Source organism: Neofelis nebulosa, chromosome 3 (assembly GCF_028018385.1).
Source record: "Neofelis nebulosa isolate mNeoNeb1 chromosome 3, mNeoNeb1.pri, whole genome shotgun sequence".
Lineage (NCBI taxonomy): Eukaryota > Metazoa > Chordata > Mammalia > Carnivora > Felidae > Neofelis > Neofelis nebulosa.
Window position 1 is genome coordinate 83,402,784 of NC_080784.1, and position 20,803 is coordinate 83,423,586.

Here is a 20,803-nt window from a genome sequence, read left to right on the forward strand (position 1 = left end):
TCATCACATATTTTTAACTTTTTATTGAGGAAAACTCCATACGCTTTTGTGGAGTGGCTGCATCAGTTTGCTTTCCCACCAACAGTGCAAGAGGGCTCCTCTTTCTCCACATCCTTGCCAACACCTGTTGTTTCTTGTGTTGTTGATTTTAGTATGGCATATTTCTTATGAACTGCCATAAATCTTTGATAGCTTCCACTAGCACAAGGATAGTATCTGTCTTGATACCCCTCAAGCCTAAGTACTTGGCGCATAGGTGTTTAGTTAACATTTGTGCAATTTGTTGTTGTTTATGCAGTGGCCCTTGTATTTACTTTAAAGATAGTGTGTGTGTGTGTGTGGGGGGGGGATTTGTTTTAGCTTTCCTGAAGGAAAGGATCCAAGGCAGATTAGTTTTTAAACTGATTCTACCGTAGCACCCCCATTTTCTGGTATAAGCATGTGCTCTTAGAGATCATGATAAAAGGAAATGTAATTTACTAGGGAGAATCCAGGAGACTCATAACTTACCTCTTATCATGGCCCAAAGGTAATAAGCTCAAGTTAAGTATGATAAGGAAGGTACTTCAAGGAATGAGAACAAACTGAGGAATGAAAAGAAATCTGTTTTCACTCATCTACCTTAGCATTTTAGGTAGCTGCTTCACATTTAAGATAATAAAAGGATTAAAAAAAAAACCCTCAAAATTATTCTCAGCTAGTTTGTAAAATCTGGTTGTTGAGCGTTAGCTTTATCTATTTAAAAATTTTACTATTTCTCTGTAGAAAATTAGTGAAAGGCACTGAGAGGTGTTCCCTGCTTTAAAATACTTACCTTGTATGAAGAGTTGCCTTGTGTTGAAAGAGAATTGTCTAAGGCAAGTATGGAATTCAAATTTGAAAATTCTCTTGACTAAGATCAGGATTATCAGTGGCATGGAATTATCATGACTCACTGAACTCCATTTAACCTGAATTTGTAGTTATTTGAAACTTGCTGCTATTCCCCCAGAGTCATATTGTACTCGCCATTGAACGCAGAGTTCTCTAACCTTGGCTTTTTGGTGGGGGGGGTGCAAAAACCCAGGCTGTTTCATAATCTGCAATCTGGATTTTAAATATTGTACTCAAAATGGGACAGAAGGATGAGGCCTACGCCAGAGGAAGGAATATGTTTCTAGATTGTCTTTGCCACATGCTGCTTTAATCATAGGTTTTGTAGTCAGAGTTGCAATCTTGGTACTATTACTTCTCTATTTTGTGATATAGGGCACTTTCTCTGTTCTTTCTCTGTTTACTTTAAAAAATAAGAATCACAATACCTATTTTGTTTGGGTGGTTGTTAAGATTAAATGAGATTAAGCTGTGTAAAAACATCTGCAACATACCAAATACATTGTTTTTTCAGTCAATGTAAATTTATATCCTTCTATATATCTTTTTTTCACTTTATTTATTTTGAGAGAGAGAGAGAGAGAGAGAGAGAGAGAGGAAATATGAGTGGGGGAGGGGTGGAGAGACAGGGAGAGAGAGAATCCCAAGCAGGCTCCACCCTGTCAGCACAGAGCCCAATGTGGTGCTCAAACTCAAAAACCGCGAGATTATGACCTGAGCCAAAATCAAGAGTCGGACACTTAACCGACTGAGCTACCCAGGGGCCCCTCCATATATGTTTTTCACTTCAGTTTTATAATGGCCGCTTTATCCTTACTCATACATGATTGCACAAGGTTGGAAAATGCTGGATAAATGTCTTCTCTTTTTTAAGGCATGCTCTAATAACAGAGAGTAGGTAAGTCGTCTTGGATTCAGTTCTTTACTGTGTGAGCTGTTTTTTTTCTTTTTTAATTAAGGTTGATATTTTGCATTTCAAAATCAGTTGTCCAGAATTGGATAGAGCATATGTCCCATGCAGGTTTTCTAGTTTTTGTTTTTTATTTTAATGAGATTTCCATTACAGATTCAGTTCTTTGAAACTATAGCATCAGTGGCATTGGTATTATGTGCCTTTTAAAAGGGAATAAATGGTTTAGCAATTTTAATTTTCCTGATATGATCTAGTTAATAGTATAAGATCTGTTGGATCACATGTTGATCCACTGCGTCAATATATTAGATCTTTCTTTACTAATTAAGGCAATAGTTTACTAACTTGGATACATCCTTTGATTTTGCACTCTGTTATTGAAATTTTTTTCTGTTTATAGAACACAATTTATTTTTATTTGATTTATTTAAAAAGTAAGCAAAGCTGACTTAATATTGAGGACTCTGAATTCTACTTCTCAGCCCTTCTACTTTCTTTGCAGAATATATTCTTTCAAACTGATGCAACATTTATCATAATAAACTTATAGAGTAGGGGGGAATAAATGGACATTTAAAAATGCCATTTATGCACATCTTAACTGTCATTACTTTTAGCTAAGCCAGTATTTTCATAAAAGCTCTGTTTATCCTAATTGCACAAATATTTTTACAAATATTTCCACTAAGCAGTGAGTGAAGCCCTGAGAGTCAACTCTGGCCAATCTGAAAGCTCCCATAGCAGGGAAGTTGGGAATAGTGATTGAGTTTTGGGAATGCACACAGGCTGTGCTCCTGTTAATAGGCATTTGCTTTTAGGACAGTTTGGCCTAATGATTGAACAAGTTATTTCTGTTTGAAATTGGTAAAGCAAAAACAGAGGTAATCACAGTATGATTTTTGCTAGAATATATGTTAAGTAGCCTTACTAGACCAAATAGTTTTAAAAAACATTACTGTATGAAAAAGTTATTCAGCTTATTTTAAAAATCCTTCTTTGAAAAGAAATCTGATATCTTGATACCTGCAGTATTAAGGCAGCTTTTCACTTCGTGTGACCTGGCATAACAGAAAATACTTTTGGCTTAGAAATCGGAGTATTAGGTGTGACAGTTTGGATGACTTTGTGTGTTGCATGTATGTGGGCAGGTAGTTATACTGGTCTGTGTGTGGAAGATCGCATGTCCATTCATATATGTGACAGTGCATTTGGATTGGAAGTGATATGAAAAAAAATACTGTCTTGCCTTTAGTAAAACTTTAGTGTTGATATGATTATATGGATATCAAAACACCCTTATTCATTCATTCATTCATTCATTCATCCATTCATCCATTCATTCATTTCTTTCTGGTTGTTACTCAGTTATAATTAGATATCATTCTTTTATATGGTGGTTTTGAAGATTGGCAATACAGGTGATCCTGGGAGATGACTCAGTGTTATCTCATAATTTTTAGGCCAAGTGATGTTGAAAGACTACAATTTGGCAAACTAGACTGATCTGGTTTTACATCCCTTATTTTTGCAACTTATTAGCTGTGTGAAACTTGGGAACATATTTAGCACCTTTGAAGACTCAGGTTCCTCATACATAGAATAGGGAGGGAAATGCCTTTTTCATTGGATTCCTGAGATGATTAAGATAGTTTGCAAAGTATGGATTCATATTTCATGCCACATAGTAAGCACTCAAATAATGCAAACTCTCTTTTGTTGTTTTAAAAATTAAATAATATTTGACAACTAAAGACTTTTTGAATATTTGAAGTATAATGCAAATTAATTTCCACATAGCTTCTGAGAGAGTAGTAGTGTTTTTTTGCATCTTGGGAGAAATCTTGATAGGAGCAGTGAATATTGCACAATAAAAGAGTCTTGGGGTGCCTGGGTGGCTCAGTCAGTTAAGTGAATGATTCTTGATTTTGGTTCAGGTCATGATCTCATAGCTGGTGTGTTTGAGCCCTTCAGTGGGCTCTGTGCTGTCAGCAGATCTAAGTGTGAAGTGGTATTCTCTCTCCCTCTTCTCTTCCCCTCCCCTGCTCATCCTCTCTCTTTCCCTCTCAAAATAAATATTTAGAAAAATAAAGGATTCTCCTATTCTTTATTTAGTTATATAAATTTAGTTGTATGAACTATAGAAGCAAATATAGGCATAATGGAGGATTATTATTTTTTATTTTGATTATTTTTTAAAAGCTTCAACATCTTTATGGTGAACTTTCTTGTAACAGAAATTATGTAATTTGGCAAACCACAAGAGACTCATTTTTTTTTTAATTCTTTTTAATATTATTTATTTTTGAGAGAGAGAAACAAAGCACGAGCAGGGGAGGGGCATAGAGAGAGGGAGACACAAAATCTGAAACAGGCTCCAGACTCTGAGTTGTCAGCACAGAGCCCGACGTGGAGCTCGAGCTCATGGTTCGTGAGATCATGACCCGAGCCAAAGCTGAACCCTCAGCCGACAGAGCCACCCAGGCGCCCCAAACCATAAGAGACTGTTAACTATAGAGAACAAACTGAGGGTTGGTGGAGGGAAATGGGTCGGGGATGGGCTAGATGGGTGGCGGGTATAAGATGAATATTGGGTGTTGCGTGTAAGTGATGAATCACTGAATTCTACTCCTGAAACCAATGTTATACTATATGTAAACTAACTAGAATTTAAATAAAAACTTGAAACAAACAAACAAAAGAATTGTGGTGATAGATGCACATTGGATTGTACACTTTAAATGAGTGAATTGTGGGATGCCTGGGTGGCTCAGGTGGTTGAGCATGAGTCCACCTCTTGATTTTGGCTCAGGTCATGATCTCATAGTTCATCGGTTCGAGCTCCCTGTTGGGCTCCATGCTGACAGCATGGGGCCTGCTTGGGATTCTCTCTCTGCATCCTCTCTGCCCCTCCCTAGCTCATGGGTGTGCGCTGCCTATCTGTCTCTCTCACAAAATAAATAAATAGACTTAAATGGGTGAATTGTATGGTATGTGAATTATATAGCAATAAAGCTGTTTAAACTTTTTTTAATTACTCTATATAATTTGTATATTGTAACTTACAAATTAATTGAATTTGGGGAGAATGTAGAGTTTCCATCAAATAATATTCCACCAATGTGGGAAAAATGACATTACTGTGGTATGTTGTTAAGATAAGCTTAAAATCCCATTAGATACTAGTATTGTTATGTTTCTGAGGTTAATTGGCTGCATTCAGTTATGGGTTATGAACAGTCCCACTTGAATAATCCACCAAGCTATCAGGCAGAAAGACCAGGAGTTCACAGGACTAATTGACCTTGCTAGTATAATAGAACACTTACAAATAGGGTTCTCTTTGCCAACAACACTGCAAATGAAAACCCCAGAAGAAACTGTTATGTCCTGTCCTGGAACGCTGTGATTCAGTTAGCAGACTGTGGCTGGAGGGGGGTCATGGTGGGCAGGAATTGGGGGGAATGAAATGTAAAGGATAGGAGGGAGAATTTTGGAAAGAAATGAAACAGGCCAGTTGTTAGACACACATAGTTTTAGAAATGATTTAGCTATCTTGAATCTCTACAAAGTAGTAGTGTCTTTGAATCTCTGTAAAAGTAGCGTCTAAGTTTTGTTTTGTTTTTCACCCTTCCCAGTCTGTAAATCAAGCCCTTTTGTACAGATTTGATAGCCATTATTGCAGTGAGCTCTTTTCTGGAAGGTAAGAACACATCTTTGACAAAGCAGTGCTGTAATGAGGATAAAACATGTTTGTCATCCTGCAGTCTTGCTTCATTTACATGTTATACCAATGTAAGACATATATTGTCAGGGTACCATTATATCTTTGACTCTAAAATGGATTTGTTTGTTTGTTTGTTTTTTGGTATAGGTTTGGATTTGCGCCAGGGTGGGGGAAGGAGGAATGTTGGGAAGAGACAGAGAGAGGAAACATTCACTCCATGACAAATTTTGACTATTTGCTTTTAATTCTCTCTCTCACTCTCTTTTTTTAGTAATGACGAAAATCATGTATTTTATTAAAGAACCCCCAAAGCAATAGATCAGTTTTCCTTAAAGTAAATATTTTCAAATGCTCTAAGAAACTTAGTGAACCAGTATCAATAGGCTTGGTCTTTAAAGGAAATACAAAAAGAACATTAGCTTAAAATGCATTTTAGGTAAATGGATCCCCAGAATAAGCTATGAGAAATTGAGCAGCAGATATCAGCCTTCATTGAAATATTGTAGTAGGGTGATGACATTCCTGTTGCATTTTACTTTTTACAAAGGCATCTTTTACATTGTAAGAAAAAGACAGTCAGATTGTTAAATGGGCTTCAAAAAATAGTAATAAAAAAAGATTTATAATGGAAAGAATTGATGGTATATTTCACCTAGAGTATGAAACAATGTGTAATAAGGGATTTTGTGGTTTTACAGCTCAGTGCATGTGTTTGAAAGCTGTTCTCTCAGCAACGTGGGTGGCAGGTTATGCTACCATATAATGTATTGTAGTTGGCTCTCCACACTTGTCAGGGTTAGTGTTCAACCATTCGGAAAATTTTCCCATTGTTCTATCATGTGAACCAAGACTAGTGTTGAATTCCCAATAACTTACAGAAAAAAGGTTTAATTAGAAAGTTTGAAATTTGATTATATCTTTTTGTTGTAATAAAGTACTATATGTTTTAATATTTTATCTATGACCACAGTTATTTTTTAGTCAAAAAGATACCAAAATCAAAACTTCATCTTATTCTTTTTTTAAATAGGTTTTACAGAAATTTGTATACTGAATCTTGCTCTTTTTTCTGTATTAACACTCTGTTTCCATCTTAAGCATTTTGCTTTAGATGGACCATGGCTCTTGGCAGCTAGTGCATTTTTAGCAAATAATACTGTTTCTAGTAAGAGTTGCAGAGAAGAGAAAAAAAAAAAAACTTAGTGTGAGGTCCTTGTAAACTGAACCTTTGGAACATTACTTTATTTCTTTTTTCCCCCTTTTGTGCTTCTTCTCTATTTGTGTAATGGTTATAAATTACATCCTTTGAAAAGAAGAATTAAAAACATTTTTGTTTTGTTATTTTTGTAGTTGATTTTTTTTCTTTACCTGTTATTTTAAAGATACACAGAGAAATAAGCAATTATGGTATTGAAATTCCATTGTGCCAGCACCTCCAGAGCATAATCCAAAAAAAACAGAAAACCGCCTGCTGGGTTGTCTGTAGTATGCTTGTGTGAACATCAGTGTCTGCTGTTCACACATCATTTTTTTAGTAAAAGTTCCTCTTGGAATAAAGACTCTGTGTTTTCTGAGTGTAGTGAAACATTAGTTGGTCTTTACATTTTAAATTTGTAAGGATTTCTGTTTATAGAATAAGTTGTTATAGATGTGTATTACATGATCGTCACAGGCACATCAAGAAGTAGAGAAAAGCCTTGTATGTTTATGTGCTACAAAATAATGAAAAACTTTAAATGAAATTATAAAATATTAAAGGTGAGAAATAATGAGCCTTTGATATAAAGAAGGATTAATTTGAATGTTGACTTTTGCCCTTTAAAATCTATTTTATTTATAAAGTGAAGTGTGTCTTGGCTTGATGACTGTAAAAGTATCGTAAATTTGTCCTGTATCCTACTTGAAATTCAGATACTCAAATATGGTGGCTTTTTGACAATATTAGTAAAAGTTTTCAAATGACCCTACATAATTATTGTAACCAAGAAATATATTAGAAAGTATACTTATGGATCCTTACATTGATTGTTTTCATTTCTAATCGCATTCACTTCATTCATTTTTATTCTTATTATGCTTCAGGGTGTCATATTAGGCACAGACCGCAAACTTACAAAATGGGGTCCAGTGTATTCGCAGTCTCTGCCTTTCATTCAGACTCATAAAACATCAAAAAGAAAAAGCATTTACCAGATAATGGGGAACTTTGGCTTTGATTTAGTTAGATGGTGGGGCACCTGGGTGGCTCAGTCGGTTAAGTTCCAACTTCGGCTCAGGTCATGAGCTCATGGTTCGTGGGTTTGAGCCCTACATTGGGCTCCGTGCTGACGTCTCAGAGTCTGGAGCCTGTTTCGGATTCTGTGTCTCCCTCTCTCTCTTTGCCCTTCCCCCACTTGCTCTCTGTCTCTCTCTCCCTCAAAAATAAATAAACCTTAAAAAAAATTTTTTTTTAAGTTTCATTAAATGGAAGTTGATGCCCACAATCTCCTGTAAGGTATATCTGAATCGTTCGTTTTTTTTTTCTTTGAAACTTTTCATGTACCGGTTAATAAGAGTAAATACACACATCTCTGCTGATATTGGGTTTTTACCCATTTCAACCCTTTTTCATAGATAATTTCAGTTTGTTTGCCTGTGAATTCCATTCTGAATTTCTTGACCAATTAAAATGCACTTATAAGTGCATTTCATAACAATCCCGAGAATCTTTTAGTTATCGTTACTTCTGATTATTAGGATGAATTTACTGTCTACCTGGGACCAGTTATTACATTTAGTCATAAGGTCCAGTAGGCAATGATTCTGACTAATCTCTCATGTTTTCCCCAATTCGCTTCTTACTAGTTGTCTTAACCTTTCAGTCCTGAAGATGGAAGAAATTGTCCTCTACACAAGATATATCTCGCATACGTTTCTCGGAAAGTGAAGTGAAAGCACCACATCCTTAACATACTAGTTTTCTAAGGGCCTAAGACTCCTGAGTCTCCTGATTGCCACGAAGCCTAATTGCTCACAAGGCAACCTGGCACACTGCCATTTCCCCACTGGGCTGTTTGTTGGTGCATGTGAATAGAACAAAAATGGCTTTGCTTTTTCTACTCAGTTGTCACTGATTGCAGTTTTAGGAAACAAGTTAACATTTTTCTTAAAATTGTAGTAATTCACATCAAGATGAAGTCAAATTTCATAGTATTTTTTTTTTTTAATTTTTTTTTTCAACGCTTTTTATTTATTTTTTGGGACAGAGAGAGACAGAGCATGAACGGGGGAGGGGCAGAGAGAGAGGGAGACACAGAATCGGAAACAGGCTCCAGGCTCCGAGCCATCAGCCCAGGGCCTGACGCGGGGCTCGAACTCACAGGCCGTGAGATCGTGACCTGGCTGAAGTCGGACGCTTAACCGACTGCGCCACCCAGGCGCCCCATCAAATTTCATAGTATTTAAGCAATAAGTTATATAGTTACTTCAGAGCTTTTAAAATCTATATAAAATAAAATTCATTACTTCTTGCTCCAAAATATTCATTTTGTACAACTCCACCTGAACTATTCTAGACAGATATTCCAGATTTGGATAAACACTTTTGAAAATAAATTATAAGGTGAGTTTTTTGAGTTTTTAAAATACTTCCATAAACAAAATCTATTATATATGTGAATTATGAGATCAATGGAAATCACAGATCTGGCAGACAAAATTTATATGTGTGGGCGAGCTACTTCAGCTGTTTTGAAACCTGTTATTGAGAATACTAGAGATGTTTACATTGTAATTATTAATGTAACCGGGGATGTATCATGGGTTTTGACCTTTGCCTAGACCTGTAACCAGAATTTCATTTGTTCCCATTGTCGTGCTTTACTTCTAGGTACTATCACTAATAGAAAACAGTGAATATTGTGGGACTTTTCACACACTTGAGGTATTTTCCTATTTTCTCCCCAGTATAGTTCCACATCTCTTTAAAGAATATACGGTATTGTAGCTTTCTGAATTGCCAATATTTATTCACTTGTACTCATCTCAGAATATATTCTTGTTTTATTTTTATTCCAGACAGACATATTTTAAGACTATTTTATTACTTTGATGTTCACAGTTTTGGCAGGGAAATTGCTTTCAAATCCTGGCTTCCTCCTTCACCAGTGAGGTGACCCTCAGCAAACTATATAACCTCTCTGTGAACTCTAGGTCCCTCAGCTGTAAATTAGGGATGTGGTGTCGGAAGGATTAAAATAAATGTATGTTAAGTGCCTGGCACATGGTAGCAGCTCAATAAATGGTAGTTGAAAGGAGCAAAGCCTTGAAAACTGGTAATGTTTTTCTAGGCTGTAAAAGCATCCACCACTATGCTTTTCCATATAATCTTTTGAAATTGGGTTTAACTACACATAACTATTGGCTATACATTTACGACTTTGGATTGATAAAGATCCAAGAGCAACGGGCTTGGGAGTCATCTGCTGGGGTTTGAGTTCCTGCACTGCCACTTCACTATGAACCTTGGGAAGTTTGCCTTCTCTGTGCCTCAGATTTCTTGTGTATAGAATGAAAATGAAAATAGTGTACGTCGTAGGACTGTTGCATGTATTACTAGAATAAATCAGTACGTGTAAAACTCCTAAAACAATGCCTGGCAAAGAGTAAGTGTTCCAAACATGTTAGTTGTTATGAACTATTATTATCTCATGGAAAAAGAAAAGTCATAAGGCCAGAAAACTTGGAATCAGCCCTAATTAATGAATGTCTCTTTCATCCACTTCTAAATACTTCCCATTACCTTTCTAGTTGCTTCAGAGCCCCACATCTCCTGAAAGTATATTTATGATTATATACAAGTTAGAATTCTGTTTTTTATTCATTGCTATCATATAATTGTGACGCCCTTACAGTGAAAATTTTAGATGTCTCTTAATTAAAAGTAACTTGAGTTTGTCACCTGCTTCTTATAGGCCTTGCCCTAGTTAGCTTTTTAATAGTCCTTTTGAAGGCAGCTTGATTGTGAAAAGACTTTTTAAAGATGCATTACCAAATTGAATGTTTAATTAAAAAAATTTTTTTTTATTTTGAGAGAGAGAGAGAGAGAGAGAGAGAGCAAGCAAGAGTGGGGGAGAGTGGCAGCACAGAGCCTGATGAAGGGCTTGATATTGCTGCTCTGGGATCATGACCTAAGCCAAAATCAGGAGTCGGACGCTCAACTGACTGAGCCACCCAGATGCCCCTGAAAGTTCTTTTTAAAAAATAATTGGGTCTCCATGTATCCTTCTTTAACTGGAATTTTTTTAAACAAGCAACTTTTTACTTGGTGGTTAAATGATTATTATAAAAAGCATTTTATAGTGATTTTTTCGGATCTTAAATTTGTTTTTCCCGTTGTTTTTCAATGCTTTACAATAAAATGGTAGGCCATTAAACAGCCTGTTTGCTTAGATGCATTACTGACGTGTGCTTAAAGCTATCTCTAGCCTTTCCTTCTTGTAAGATTTAGGGGATAGAATTAATGTACTTTTTAATTTACTTAAAAATTACTCATGTATGTGAAAAGTCCAAAATTGTATATATTTGCATAACGTTTTCTCAGATCTGCTGTACATACAAATTACTTCATTTTTGTTCTGGGATAAAAGATCAATGTTATCCTTGTAAATGAAATAAACATTCATTTATTTTAGAGCTCATTTAACAGCATATTATATAATTCATTTGGAATAACAAGGACTAGGAAAAAGCTAACCTTTATATGTAGTATGAGAAGTTCTACAACTGTGTGCTGGAGTTTCAGTCATGTGCTTAGTGCTCCCTCCTCCCCAAAGTTTACAAAACACTCAAACAGTTTATATGTGTATATAACCTATTTAGTGTAAGAAATAGAACCTTATGAGCATCCCAGAAGTTGGGAGTATACCTCTTTCCTTCACTATCACAATCCTTTCTCTGCTCTTTAAAGGTAACCAGTATTGCTAACTTTTTTATAGTAATTTCTTAGCTTTCTTTATAGTTTTACCACCTATGTATGCATCCTTAGTAGTAGGTTAGTGCTGCATGGGATCTTTGGTTGTTTATTTTCAAGAGAGGAAGAGAAAGAGACAGAGCATGAGCAGGGGAGGGACAGAGAGAGAGGGAGTCACAGTATCCAAAACAGGCTCGAGGCTCTGTCTGTCAGCACAGAGCCCGATGTGGGACTTTAACTCATGAGCCGTGAGATCATGACCTGAGCTGAAGTTGATGCTAAACCAACGCAGCCACCCAGGCACCCTGTTTTTGTTTTTCGTGGTTTTTTTGTTTGTTTTTTTTTAATGTTTATTTATTTTAGAGAGAGGGGTGGGAAGGGGCATAGAGAGAGGGAGACCAAGCATGTGAAGCCAACTCTGTGCTGACAGCAGAGAACCTGACTCAGGACTCAAGTCCACAAACCACAAGATCATGATCTGAGCTGAAGTTGGGTGCTTAACCTACTGAGCCTCCCAGTTGCCCCAGTTAGTGCATGTTTTGGAACTCTAAGTGGGTTAGACTTGATATTGTGAAATTTTGCCTCTATTTTTTTTGTTTGTTTTTGCCAGCTTATGAGTCTTAGTCTTTAATTTTCAGTTACCCTAACTTTGAATTTTTTACGCTTCCCTTTTTGAGTTTAACTTTGAAGTTTAAGTGTATTTTTACTATAGTGAAACATGTACATAGGTTAAAAGTCTGAAAGGATTGTGACAGCATTTATAGTAGTAGCACCTATCTCCCTATCCCACACTCGTATCCCACTCCTTAGGAGCAATCCTATTAGTTATTTTAGCTTTTTTTCATGTACTTGCTTTCATATTTCTAAATAATATGTGTACATAGATTTCTATACTACATACATACAACTCTGATTGTATGGGTACCTATCTGTATTTAAAGACATGATCTAATGGTGTCTTAACTATGAAATATTGGGATTTAGCCCTATAATCCTATTTCTTCTCTCATAGACTTCCCTTCTCTTCATCTTCCTGGTGTGACTTTTCATGGTATTTGCTGATTATGCACATTTTCATTATTATGACCACATAAGTATTGTTCATACCTGATTCATGTCATGTCCTATGCTTAAATTTCCTTTATATGTATCATTTCATTTTTCTGGAATTAATAGTTGCCTCCTTTTTTTCTTAATGTTTAAAATGTTATCAGTATCAGTATATCCCTGAATTTTCTTGCCGACCTATAAAATGCCTTTTTACATTTTATTTTATTTTTTATTTTTTAAAATTTACATCCAAATTAGTTAGCCTGTAGTGCAACAATGATTTCAGGGGTAGATTCCTTAGGGCCCCTTACCCATTTAGCCCATCCCCTCTCCCACACTCCATCCAGTAACCCTCTGTTTGTTCTCCATATTTATGAGTCTCTTATGCTTTGTCCCCCTCCCTGTTTTTATATTCTTTTTGTTTCCCTTCCCTTATGTTCATCTGTTTTGTCTCTTAAAGTCCTCATATGAGTGAAGTCATAGATATTTGTCTTTCTCTGACTGACTAATTTCACTTACCATAATACCCTCCAGTTCCATCCACGTAGTTGCAAATGGCAAGATTTCATTCTTTTGGATTGCTGAGTAGTACCCCATTGTATATATATACCACATCTTCTTTATCAATTCATCCATTGATGGACATTTGGGCTCTTTAATACTTTGGCTATTGTTGATAGTGCTGCTACAAACATGGGGGTGCATGTGTCCCTTCGAAACAGCACACTTATATCCCGTGGATAAATGCCTAGTAGTGCAATTGCTGGGTTGTAGGGTAGTTCTATTTTTAGTTTTGTGAGGAACCTCCATACTGTTTTCCAGAGTGGCTGCACCAGCTTGCATTCCCATCAGCAATGCAAAAGAGATCTCTTTCTCTACATCCTCGCCAACATCTGTTGTTGCCTGAGTTGTTAATGTTAGCCATTCTGACAGGTGTAAGGTGGTATCTCATTGTGGTTTTGATTTGCATTTGCCTCATGATGAGCGATGTGGAGCATTTTTTCATGTGTCGGTTGGCCATCTGGATGTCTTCTTTGGAGAAGTGTCTATTCATGTCTTTTGCCCATTTCTTCACTGAATTATTTGTTTTTTGGGTGTTGAGTTTGATAAGTTCTTTATAGATTTTGGATACTAACCCTTTATCTGATATATCGTTTGCAAATATTCTCCCATTCTGTCGGTTTGCCTTTTAGTTTTGCTGATGGTTTCCTTCGTTGTGCAGAAGCTTTTTATTTTGATGAGGTCCCAGTAGTTCATTTTTGCTTTTGTGTCACTTGCCTCCAGAGACGTGTTGAGTAAGAAGTTGCTGCGGCCAAGATCAAAGAGGTTTTTGCCTGCTTTCTCCTCAAGGATTTTGATGGCTTCCTGTCTTACATGGAGGTCTTTCATCCATTTTGAGTTTACTTTTGTGTATGGTGTAAGAAAGTGGTCCAGGTTCATTCTTCTGCATGTTGCTGTCCAGTTTTCCCAGCACCACTTGCTGAAGAGACTGTCTTTATTCCATTGGATATTCTTTCCTGCTTTGTCAAAGATTAGTTGGCCATATGTTTGTGGGTCCATTTCTGGGTTCTCTATTCTATTCCATTGATCTGAGTTTCTGTTCTTGTGCCAGTACCATACTGTCTTGATGATTACAGCTTTGTAGTATAGCTTGAAGTCTGGGATTGTGATGCCTCCTGCTTTGGTTTTCTTTTTCAAGATTGCTTTGGCTATTTGGGGTCTTTTCTGGTTCCATACAAATTTTAGGATTGTTTGTTCTAGCTCCGTGGAGAATGCTGGTGTTACTTTGATAGGGATTGCGTTGAATATGTAGATTGCTTTGCGTAGTATCGGCATGTTCACAATATTCGTTCTTCCTATCCAGGAACATGGAATCTTTTTCCATTTTTTGGAGTCTTCTTCAATTTCTTTCATAAACTTTCTATAGTTTTCAGTGTATAGATTTTCCACCTCTTTGGTTAGATCTATTCCTAGGTATTTTATGATTAAAATATCTTTTGAAACAGTCATGTGTCCTCTCTCGGTTCCACGTTTTTCTTGAAGACATCCCTCCTGGATCTCCAGCTCAGCCAGTGTGTCAGTGTAAATTCAGTCAGAGAAGCAGAGCACTAGAGTGTGTGTATGTGTGTGTGTACATGTGCATACAGCATACACACACACACACACACACACACACATATACGTATGTGTATACGTGTGTGGAGAGGGTGGGTGGAGGTATGTAATAGGGTGTTTATACAGGGATTTTACCTTACACAGTGGAAGATGGGTAAATTCTAAGGGTGTTGCTTTCATGTCTGATGCTGGAGCTTGAAATTCACAGCATAGGAAGTCAAAAGTGAACATGAACATAGAGTGGTGGAGAGCAAAGAGAAGCTGAAACACATCAGCACAAACTAGATGAATTAGAATCCACCTCAGTTCTCACTGCCTCCAACCTTGTGATGTGAGTGTCCTGCAGAAGAAGCGGATGCCCTTCATTATGGAGTAAACACACCTGTCCCAGGAGTCCGAGAACTGCAGGAGGAAGGTGGAGCAGTTACATGCCTGGCTGCATGCCGATGACAGTAAGGGGGACCAGCAGATAGTGACAGCACGTGTGATCTACAAGAGCACCTACCTCAACTCGAGTTTTTGTAAAAAACCAAATGGCTGCTGCTTCACTTCTGCCCTCCAAATCTTGTGCATGAAAATATTCCTTGTGTCTCACATAACCAGAAACATGTGAGGAAGGGAATCCTGGGAAATGTAGTTTAGGCTAGCCACCGTGGCACATTGTAGAGTCATCACAGGTGGCCATGAGAATATTCTTCTCAGATCTCTGACTGTGGGGAGTAACTGATTGATGGCCCCAGCTGCTGCTGTCTGAAATCCATCTCCATGTTTGCGCAGAGCCCATGTGCTCCTGCAGTCTGCCCCCAGCCAGTGACCGAAACAGCAGGGGTACGAAAGCAGCTCATTCCTGGGGACTCTGGAGTCCTCTGACAGGCAACCTTGGCTGAACCCTGATGGCCTTGCTGAACGTTCCCTAGAACTGCACTGCAGTCTAACACATGTCCACCCAACTTTCCAACCTTCCCTCCCTATCTCCTTCCCCTGGGGTCAGACCTGCATCACTATCTGACAGTTCTTCCAGCCTCCCCGGCTCCCTCCCCATGTTCTCTCACAGATGTTTCCCCTAATAAATTTCTGGCATTTCTAATTTCTAAGTTCTATGCATGTCTTGGTATCTGTTTCTCAGACGACCCGGTCTGACAGCTATCTGCTTAAGACATCCCTTCAACCTCATCCTGGGAATTTCCTTCATCTTCTCTTTTGGTAGATCCCTTGTTTCCTGCATCCTAGGTCTTCATCTTTTTGATTTACTTCGTTTTTCGGTGGAATGCATCCTCCACATGGGAGGTAAAATTGTTGAAACCTTGCATGACTGAAAAGTTTATTTTAATCTCACCCTTGAGGGATGATTTGGCTGGGTATGGAATTCTAGTTTGGAAATAATTTTTCATCAGAATTTTAAGCACATTCTCCATTGCCTCATAGTTTTCAGTGTAAAGGTTGAGAAATACAACACCACTTTTGATTCCTGATGCTTTGCATGTGATCGGTTCTTCTCTATAGAAGCTTTTATAATCTCCTTACCCTTCATGTTCAGAAATTTCATGCTGCTATGCCATGATTGTGTGTGTGTGTGTGTGTGTGTGTGTGTGTGTGTGTGTGTGTGTGTGTTTGGTGTGTGTGTTTTCTTTATTGTGCTGGGGGTTCAGTGGATTCCATCAGTAAGGAGGCACCTGTCCTTTAGTTCTGGGAGGTGCTCTTATATTCTTTCATATTTTTGCTCTCTGTTTGCTCTGTTCTTTCTGAATTCACATTTGTTAGCTCTTATACCTCCTGCATTGAGCCACTGATTTTCTATCTCTTTTGTTTTCTCGTTTTCCAAGCAGATCATTAAAATTTTTAAAAATTTTTGCTCCCATATATAACCCTAAGATATTCATGACCATATATATCCATGAGAGTTGACCCATTTTCAGTGACATACAATTAATACTTCTGTCATCTCTTGATCTTTGGAGTATGCTCAGAACCAGTTTCCTGTACAATGTAAATTTGTTTTTGCATTATTGCAGGTTATATGACAAATATAGGTGAGAGACCATGCAGGATAAGGCTGAAGAGGTAAGCAGAGACCATATCATGCAGGATTGTGGATTTATTCCTATTAAAATGAGAAGCTAATGAAAGGTTTTTCAACTTTACATTTTTATCTAGTGACTCTGCTGCTAATCCAAGCTTAGATTGGAAGAAGACAAGTAGCTATGGCAAGATTAGTTAAGAGGCCACTAATAATAATCCTGGGTAGCAGATAATGTTGATTACCTTATGTAGCATTCTTCCTCCATCTTTATTCCCTGCCAACAGAGACCACTTTCCACAATAAAAATAGAAAATGCCCGAGTCTCCATTTCCAACTTCCCTTTCAGTTAATGCATAGACATGTGACGCAGACCTGGCCAATGGGAAATCTGATAGCTTCTGGAAAATATTTTTCTTCATAATTAAAAGAGGAGAAAGCCTTTTTGGATATTGTTGTGTGAGAGCGTGATGCTTGCAGCTGCTGCAGACAACATAGACACACAGCATGACAGAGCAGAAAGGTCTGGGTCTTTTTTTTTTTTTTTTTAATTTAAAATTTTTATATTGAAACAATAAAGTCCATATATCATAAGTGAAAAGCTCACTGAATTTTCCCAAACTAAACAGACCTATATAACCAGCAACCAAATAAAAATCCAGAAACCCTCTTTATGTTTCCTTATGCTTCCTCAAAGCTAATCATTATTCTGACTTGTAACAATATGGATTACTCTCACCTGCGTTTTTAAAATCTTTTTGTTTTTATTTTGTGATGTTTTACTTTATAAAGATGGAATCATATTGTGCCTATACTTTTTTTTTTTTTTTTTGAAGTAAGCTCTACTCCCAACATGGGGCTTGAACCCACAACCCTGAGATCAAGAGTGGCCTGCTCTTCAGACTGAGCCAGCCAGGTGCCCTGTGCCTGTACTATTTTGCATCTGGCTCCTTTTACTCAACATGTTTGTGACAGTTATCTATGTAATTGGGTAGTTGTAGATTGTTCATTCTCGTTGACTGTAGAATATTCCATTTTGTGATTTATTCCAATTTTTTAATCTATTTGTCAATATGTATTTGGATACTCTGGCTATTATAACTAGTACTCTTGTGAACATTTGAGTATACACTGTTGAACATGTGTTGGGTATATACTCTTTGTATATTGTGTGTATATCTATATCTCTATATCTATATCTATATCTATATCTATATATTATATATGTGTATATTGTATTCTCGAGATAGGTGTTCTTTGCTGGAGATAGGCATATTTTCCAGTCTGTGGCTTGTTTTTTCCACTTTCTTAATTGTGTCTTTTAATGAACAGAAGTTCTTAGTTTTAAGATAGCTGATCAATATTTATCGATGAGTACTTTTTGTGTCCTAAAAATTTTATCTACTCCAAGTTTACAAACATGTTTTATTTTCTTCTAAAAAAAGCTTCTGACATTTTACTTTAAAATTTTTTTTTTTTAACGTTTATTTATTTTTGAGACAGAGAGAGACAGAGCATGAACAGGGGAGGAGCAGAGAGAGAGGGAGACACAGAATCTGAAACAGGCTCCAGGCTCCGAGCTGTCAACACAGAGCCCGACGCGGGGCTCGAACTCACAGACCGTGAGATCATGACCTGAGCCGAAGTCGGACGCTTAACCTACCAAGCCACCCAGGCGCCCCTGACGTTTTACCTTTGATATTTAGATCTAAATCCAACTGGAGCTCATTTTTGTTTATGGTGGGAATTGTGGGAGTCAAAATTATGTTTTTTCTCCCAAATGGAAGACGAGAATATCCAGCATCATTATTTGAAGAGACCATCTTTCCTCTACTGCACCAGAGTGTCATCTCTGACATTAATCAAATGGCTGTAAATGTGTGGGTCTGCTTCTGAAGTCTCTTAGCTGTTCCATTAGTCTACTATATCTTTCCACTAATTACCTGCTCTTTTAGTTATACCTTTATGTTGACCTTGTATCCAATGACCTTTTTAAATTTTCTTATTAATTCTAATAGTTAATAGATTCTTTTGTATCTTCTAGATCTGCAGTCATATAATTTACAAATAATGTTATTTTTTTCTTCCTTTGGCATCCTTTTTATCCTGTCTCCTTCCTTCTACTTCTCTCTCCTCCATTTCTTTTCATTTTCCTTGCAATATTTCACTGCTTAAAACCTTCAGTACAATGTTAAATAGAAGTGGTGGCAATCTGGTTTTGTTTATAATCTCACTGAGAAAGTTTTCAAGATTTCACCATTGTATATGAATCCTGTAGGTTATTTGTTTGAAAGATGCTGTTTTTCATATTAAGGAAATTGCATTCTGTTCCTATTTGCTAAGGGTTTTCAAATTATAAATGGGTATTGAATTTTTGAAATGCTGTTTTTGCATCACCAAGATGATTGTATTATTTTTCTCCCTTCTTCTATTGGTGAAGTCAATTACATTAATTTTCAAATGATAGTCTAACCTCGTATACCTGGAATAAACCCCATTTGCCTGTGATATATTATCCTTTATCTTTATCATTTGATTTGATTTACCAATATTTTGTTCTAAAATTTTTTATTTGTTGTCATGAGAAAGATTAGTCTGTAATTTTCTTTCTTAATGTCCTTACCAAGTTTTGGAACTAATCTTGTGGTGCCTTCATAGAAACAGTTAAAAGCGTTCTTCCTTTTTATTCTCTAAGGCTTTGTGCAAAATTGATACACTTTTCTCTTTGAATTTTTGGAAGAATTGACTGGCAAAATCATCTGGAACTGGAGTGTTGTGATAGATTTTAAATTATGAGGCAGTTTCCTTAACAGGCACAGTTCTAATCATATTTTCTATTTCTTCTTTTTTAGCTTTGATAATTTTTTTGAAGAATATGTCCATTTTATCTTTTCCTATAGATAATTTACTAATCAGTCTGATGAATTCTTGATTGCAGATATTTTATTTTCAGCTCTATAATTTACATTTAAAAATATATTCCAATACTCACATGAAATTATTTATCTTTTCATTTTCTATTTTCTGTCTTTTTTCTTCATGTTGGCCTCTTAATTTCTTAGGCATATTAATAGCAATTTTTCATTGATTGCTGGACATTGGGAGAAAATGTTTTTGCAGGTCTAGATTTATGCTATTCATACAGTCCCACTAGCTGCATGTGACTTTTAATTTTAAGCATTTGAAATGAATCCTAATTGAGGTATGCCGTAATTGTAAAATGCTGAATTTTTTGGTACAACAAAAAATAATGTAAAGTATCCCATTAACAACTTTTTATATTGATCACATGGTGAAGTGTTATTTTGTATATACTAAATATAAAATTAATTTGACCTGTTTCTTTTGACTTTTGAAAATGTAATTATTAGGAAATTTTAAATTGTGTACATGGGTCACATTTGTGGCTGCACTATTTTTCTGCTGGACAGTGCTGCTATTTTCTCTCTTCAGGGAGAGTTCGCTTTTTCCTGGGCTAGAGCAGTAGACTGGGTAGCTTCATTCCTGTCAGTCTCCAAGTTGAGTTGGGGCTGTGTTGTAGTTTTGGTAACGTTCTGTCTACCTCTATTCTTTAATATTCCTACATCACAGCTGTTCAGGGCTTTCTTTGAGGAGCCTGATGTATTCACTGGGTTCCTTCCCCTTGGCACGTTCTAGGCTCTAGTACTTGTTTCCTTGGCCCTGAGAGATTACCAGAAACTCTGTTCTGCTCTCAGAGACCACTTGCTTATCCCTTCAGCCTCCCATTTCAGGCAGTTTCACAGTGTGGCAAATATTTTGAGGGGAAAGATGTGTGCTTGAAGCTTTTGAAGTCTCTAATTTTGTCTTTTCTGAAACACTTCTAGTAATAACCCCGCATGTTTCTCTGGCTTCGAGAAGCAACTCTCTGCCTGGGCAAGACCACAATTCTCAGCATCTTGTCTCATCCCAGAATCAATAAATGCCCCACCCCCTGCCCGTGATTGAAGTAGGTGAAGACCAGTAACCTCTCTGAGATTCTCTCTTCCCCAACATCCTGGCCCCCTCTAGTTCTTCTTGCTTAGCAGCTCTCTGATAACTCTATAATGATGGTTGTATTTTACCTGCAGTTATTTTCAGCAGGAACATTGGTCTACCACAAACTATTCCATTCTCTTCTGTTTAAAGGAGACACGTTTAAAG

At 36.9% G+C, this 20,803-nt stretch overlaps 1 protein-coding gene across 6 annotated transcripts in view; it reads left to right on the top strand.

Moving 5' to 3' along the window:
- ANAPC10 (anaphase promoting complex subunit 10) overlaps positions 1-20,803 on the top strand; it is a 107,624-nt gene that overhangs the window by 66,755 nt on the left and 20,066 nt on the right. Inside the window, exon 5 of one of the 6 annotated variants that reach the window (XM_058721268.1) lies at positions 9,065-9,111. The exons of the other annotated variants lie outside the window; for them this stretch is intronic. Coding sequence (XP_058577251.1) covers positions 9,065-9,097 — 33 coding nt within the window. The 3' untranslated portion in view covers positions 9,098-9,111. The remainder of the gene's footprint in view (positions 1-9,064; positions 9,112-20,803) is intronic. 6 annotated transcript variants of the gene reach the window in all.